Here is a 6,306-nt window from a genome sequence, read left to right as displayed (position 1 = left end):
ATTTTTACGGTTCAAATTCTAGTTTAATGCTATAATTTATCATCATTAATATTTGTATTTTTAGAAAATAACACAAATTAAAATTAATATGAATAACATTAAGGGAGGTTTAGTGGACTTGCCAATTACTGACCGTAAGTTTACATGGTTCAGAGGACGGTCTTGTAGCCGTATTGACAGAGCTTTGGTTAACTTGGAATGGCTTGAGGCGTACCCGGATACTCGATTATGGGGGGCCCACGGGGTTTGTCAAATCACTGCCTATTATAGTGGAAGACAAGAGGATAAGGGATAGACCGCGACCGTTCCGTAGCCTAGATTTGTGGTTTACACATGAAGGATTTCTAAGTATGGTCAAGGAGGAATGGAGAGAGCTGGGAGAGATGCAATTCACTGATAAGCTGAAGGCTATAACGGGTCCTTTGGGGATATGGCACAGGGATAATTTTGGTCACATGGACAAGAAAATCATGAAGTTTGAGGAAGAGATCAAGAAGATTGATGATATGGTGAGTAATGTGACACATGATGGTGTAGTGGAAGCAAGAAAGAGGGCGTTAGTTACTTGTTGCGAGAAGTGGTATGTGAGGAAAGAACTACATTGGAAGCAGATGTCGCGGTCTAGGCATGCAAGGCACATGGATAAAAACACAAGATATTTTCATAACTTAGCTTCTGCCAGAAGGAGGAATAATAGGATTGATGCTTTGGTTATTAATGGAAGATTGATAAGGAATCAAGCTAGGATCAAAATTGCCATCAGAGAGTTTTACAAGGAATTATACCATCAAGAGAAGTCTCCTATGGTGAGATTCAGAGACGGGCTGGTGGAAAGGATCAATGAGGGGTATGCTATAGAGTTAGAGAGGCTACCAACTTCTAAGGAGGTTAGGGAGGCAGTGTGCGATTGTGAATCGTCCAAGGCTCCAGAAAGTGACGGGTACAATATGAATTTCATTAAGAAGTGTTAGAATGATATTGGCTCTGAGTTCACGAAAGCGGTACTGAGGTTCTTCCAAAATTCAAGGTTGCCGGCAGATGCTAATGTCACCTGGGTGACACTGGCCCCTAAGTTTACTGGTGCTAAGGAAATCAAATATTTGCGCCCGATTAGCATGGTGGGGTGTGTTCGTGCACGAAATTGTGATTCACACTTTTCATAACTCCGCACAACTAACCAGCAAGTGCACTGGGTCGTCCAAGTAATACCTTACGTGAGTAAGGGTCGATCCCACAGAGATTGTCGGCTTGAAGCAAGCTATGGTCATCTTATAAATCTTAGTCAGGCGGATTCAAATGGTTATGAGGTTCTGACAATTAAAAGATAAATAAAACATAAAATTAAAATAAAGGTACTTATGTAATTCATTGGTGGGAATTTCAGATAAGCGTGTGAAGATGCTTTGTTGCTTCTGAATCTCTGCTTTTCTACTGTCTTCTTCCAATCATGCGTGCTCCCTTCCATGGCAAGCTGTATGATCCTCTCGGATAAAAAATACCAGGTACGATCTCTGTACGGCTAATCAACTGTCGGATTTCTCGTCTCGGATGAAAAATACCAGGTACAACTACCGCACGGCTAATCATCTGTCAGTTCTCACTAGCGTCGAAATAGGACCCTTATCCTTTTGCACACTATAACTATGCCCAACATTCGCAAGTTTGAAGCTCGTCACAGTCATCCCTTCCCAGATCCTACTCGGAATACCACAGATAAGGTTTAGACTTTCCGGATCTCAAGAATGCTGCCAATGGTTCTAGCATTTACCACGAAGATCCTAATCTCACGGACTCGGTCCGTGTATTAGAGACCCAAGAGAATATACCCCGACTTTCGTCCAATGACTACGTTAAACATCATGTAGACCGTTTTGTGGTTGTTAGGCACGCGGATCTTGGCTAAGCGAGTAACGAAGATAGTGGGTGATTGTCACAGGTCATCCCTTCATTCTAACTTAACTGAATTAAGTACGAGAGTATATCTTGGAGAAGAAGTAGGCATGAATTGAAAGAGAAACAATAGTACTTGCATTAATTCATGAAGAACAGCAGAGCTCCACACCTTAATCTATGAGGTGTAGAAACTCCACCGTAGAAAATACATAAGAGAAAATAATCTAGGCATGGCCGAATGGCCAGCCTCCAAGTCCTAAGATGATAAAGTTCATCAAAAGATGATGATAAGATATGAATACAATAGTAAAAAGTGCTATTTATACTAAACTAGTTACTAGGGTTTACAGAAAATAGGTAACTAAGTGCAGATAGTGCAGAAATCTACTTCCGGGGCCCACTTGGCGTTTGCTTGGGCTGAGCATTGAAGCTTTCACGTACATAGGCCATTTTTGGAGTTAAACGCCAGCTTGGGTGCCAGTTTGGGCGTTTAACTCTAGTTCTGGTGTCAGTTCTGGCGTTTTACTCTAAAAAAGGGTCTTTGGTGGGCGTTTGAACGCCTGTTTAGGCCAACAAATCTCGAGCAAAGTATGGACTATTATATATTGCTGGAAAGTCCAAGATGTCTACTTTCCAACGCAATTAAGAGCGCGCCAATTGGGCTTCTGTAGCTCCAGAAAATCCACTTTGAGCGCAGGAGGGTCATAATCCAACAGCATCTGCAGTCCTTTTTCAGCCTCTGAATCAGATTTTTGCTCAGGTCCCTCAATTTCAGCCAGAAAATACCTGAAATCACAGAAAAACATACAAACTCATAGTAAAGTCTAGAAATATGATTTTTGCATAAAAACTAATAAAAATATAATAAAAAGTAACTAAAACATACTAAAAACTATGTAAAAATAATGCCAAAAAGGGTATAAATTATCCGCTCATCACAACACCAAACTTAAATTGTTGCTTGTCCCCAAGCAACTAAAAACAAAATAGGATAAAAAGAAGAGAAAATACAATAAATTCCAAAAACATCAATGAAGATTAGTTTTAATTAGATGAGCGGGACTAGTAGCTTTTTGCTTCTGAACAGTTTTGGCATCTCACTTTATCCCTTGAAGTTCAGAATGATTGGCATCCATAGGAACTCAAAATTCAGATAGTGTTATTAATTTTCTTAGTTCAGTATGTTGATTCTTGAACACAGCTACTTTATGAGTCTTGGCCGTGACCCTAAGCACTTTGTTTTCCAGTATTACCACCAGATAAATAAATGCCACAGACACATAACTGGGTGAACCTTTTCAGATTGTGACTCAGCTTTGCTAGAGTCCCCACTTAGAGGTGTTCAGAGCTCTTAAGCACACTCTTTTTGCTTTGGACAACGACTTTAACCACTCAGTCTCAAGCTTTTCACTTGACACCTTCACGCCACAAGCACATGGTTAGGGACAGCTTGATTTAACCGTTAGGCCAGGATTTTATTCCTGGCCTAAACGGCTAAACCAAGCTGTCCCTAACCATGTGCTTGTGGCGTGAAGGTGTCAAGTGAAAACTTGAGACTGAGCGGTTAAAGTCAAGGTTCAAAGCAAAAGAAGAGTGTGCTTAAGAACCCTGGGCACCTCTAATTGGGGACTTTAGCAAAGCTGAGTCACAATCTGAAAAGGTTCACCCAATTATGTGTCTGTGGCATTTATGTATCCGGTGGTAATATTGGAAAATAAAGTGCTTAGGGCCACGACCAAGACTCATAAAGTAGCTGTGTTCAAGAATCAACATACTGAACTAGGAGAATCAACAACACTATCTGAACTCTGAGTTCCTATAGATGCCAATCATTCTGAACCTCAATGGATAAAGTGAGATGCCAAAACTATTCAAGAGGCAAAAAGCTACAAGTCCCGCTCATCTGACTGGAGCTATGTTTCATTGATAGTTTGGAATTTATAGTATATTCTCTTCCTTTTATCCTATTTGATTTTTAGTTGCTTGGGGACAAGCAACAATTTAAGTTTGGTGTTGTGATGAGCGGATAATTTATACGCTTTTTGGCATTATTTTTGGTATGTTTTTAGTAGGATCTAGTTAATTTTAGGGATGTTTTTATTAGTTTTTATGTTAAATTCACATTTCTGGACTTTACTATGAGTTTGTATGTTTTTTTGTGATTTCAGGTATTTTCTGGCTGAAATTGAGGGACTTGAGCAAAAATCAGATTCAGAGGTTGAAGAAGGACTGCTGATGCTGTTGGATTCTGACCTCCCTGCACTTAAAGTGGATTTTTTGGAGCTACAGAACTCAAAATGGCGCGCTTCCAATTGCGTTGGAAAGTAGACATCTAGGGCATTCCAGCAATAGATAATAGTCCATACTTTGGCCGAGTTTAGACGATGCAAAAGGGCGTTGAACGCCAGTTCTACGCTGCAGTCTGGAGTTAAACGCCAGAAACACGTCACGAACCAGAGTTGAACGCCAAAAACACGTTACAACTTGGCGTTCAACTCCAAAAGAAGCCTCTGCACGTGGAAAGCTAAAGCTCAGCCCAAGCACACACCAAGTGGGCCCCGAAAGTGGATTTATGCATCAATTACTTACTTCTGTAAACCCTAGTAGCTAGTTTAGTATAAATAGGACTTTTTACTATTGTATTAGACATCCTGGATTGTATTTTTGATCCTGTGATCACGTTTTGGGGGCTGGCCTCTCGGTCATGCCTGAACCTTTCACTTATGTATTTTCAACGGTAGAGTTTCTACACTCCATAGATTAAGGTGTGGAGCTCTGCTGTTCCTCATGAATTAATGCAAAGTACTACTGTTTTCTATTCAATTCAACTTATTCCGCTTCTAAGATATCTATTCGCACCCAAGAACATGATGAATGTGATGATTATGTGACGCTCATCATCATTCTCACTTATGAACGCATGCCTGACAAACACTTCCGTTCTATATGCAACCAAGCTAGAATGAGTATCTCTTAGATATCTAATACAGGGGACCGAGTCCGAGTTATTAGTATCTTCGTGGTATAAGTTAGAATCCATGGATGGCCATTCCGGAGATCCTGAAAGTCTAAACCTTGTTTGTGGTATTCCGAGTAGGATCTGGGAAGGGATGGCTGTGACGAACTTCAAACTCACGAGTGCTGGGCGTAGTGACAGATGCAAAAGGATAGTAAATCCTATTCCGGTATGATCGAGAACCTCCAGATGATTAGCCATGCCGTGACAGAGAATTTGGACCATTTTCACAGAGAGGATGGGATGTAGCCATTGACAACGGTGATGCCCTTACAGAAAGCTTGCCATGGAAAGGAGTAGGACTGATTGGATGAAGACAGCAGGAAAGCAGAAGTTCAGAAGAACGAAGGCATCTTTATATGCTTATCTGAAATTCTCACCAATGAATTACATAAGTATTTCTATCTTTATTTTCTATTTATTTATTATAATTCGAAAACTCCATAACCATTTTATATCCGCCTGACTGAGATTTACAAGGTGACCATAGCTTGCTTCATACCAACAATCTCCGTGGGATCGACCCTTACTCACGTAAGGTTTTATTACTTGGACGACCCAGTGCACTTGCTGGTTAGTTGTGCGAAGTTGTGAAATTATGCTTGGACCATGGTATTGTGCACCAGTTATTGGCGCCATTGCCAGGGAGACAACGAACAACAAATTTTACAACCTCAGAGTAACAATTTCGCATACCAAGTTTTTGGCGCAGTTGCGGGGATTGTTCGATTTTGGACAACTGACGGTTCATCTTGTTGCTCAGATTAGGTAATTTTCTTTTTGTTTTATTTTCAAAAATCTTTCAAAAATCTTTCAAAAATTTCTCATTTGTTTTCGAAAATTATTCTAAATTTTTAAGAATAAATTCTAGTGTTTCATGAAGCATGTTGAAGCCTGGCTGGCTGTAAAGCCAGGTCTAATTCTTTTGGATAGGGGCTTCCAACCATCAGCATAGAGGCAAGTTAATTTGAATATCAGCTGTTGCATGCCTGATTTATATCCTAAAGCTGACTGGCTATTAAGCCATGTCCAACCCTTTGATTGGAGCTTTGGGCTAATATTGAAAGATTCCTGGAATTCTTCTTAAAGATTTTAGAATTCTTATTTTCTTTTTCACATTAATTTTTGAAAAATCCAAAAAAAAATCATAAAATCATAAAAATAAAAAATATTTTGTGTTTCTTGTTTGAGTCTTGAGTCAATTTTTAAGTTTGGTGTCAATTGCATTTTTTCTAAAAATTTTATGCATTTTTCAAAAATTCATGCATTCATAGTGTTCTTCATGATCTTCAAGTTGTTCCTGGCCAGTCTTCTTGTTTGATCTTGATATTTTCTTGTTTTGTGTCTTTTCTTGTTTTTCATGTGCATTTTTGCATTCATAGTGTCTGAACATGAAA

The 6,306-nt window shown here is 39.5% G+C and overlaps 1 protein-coding gene across 1 annotated transcript; it reads left to right on the top strand.

Annotated features, from left to right (window-relative positions):
• The first annotated feature begins 350 nt into the window (after nucleotides 1-350).
• LOC112721193 (uncharacterized) lies at nucleotides 351-971 on the top strand. The gene has a single exon (XM_025772265.1). It carries the CDS (start codon nucleotides 351-353, stop codon nucleotides 969-971), a length of 621 nt encoding a protein of 206 aa, XP_025628050.1.
• Nucleotides 972-6,306: the final 5,335 nt, after the last annotated feature.

This window comes from Arachis hypogaea, chromosome 11 (genome assembly GCF_003086295.3).
Source record: "Arachis hypogaea cultivar Tifrunner chromosome 11, arahy.Tifrunner.gnm2.J5K5, whole genome shotgun sequence".
Taxonomy (NCBI): domain Eukaryota; kingdom Viridiplantae; phylum Streptophyta; class Magnoliopsida; order Fabales; family Fabaceae; genus Arachis; species Arachis hypogaea.
The sequence above is the reverse complement of the archived record's forward strand: the minus strand, read 5'-3'. Positions and strand labels throughout refer to the sequence as shown.

Bases quoted from the DNA above. Each gene is read 5' to 3' on its own strand.
- LOC112721193 (XM_025772265.1), top strand. From the start codon at position 351: ATGGTCAAGGAGGAATGGAGAGAGCTGGGAGAGATGCAATTCACTGAT.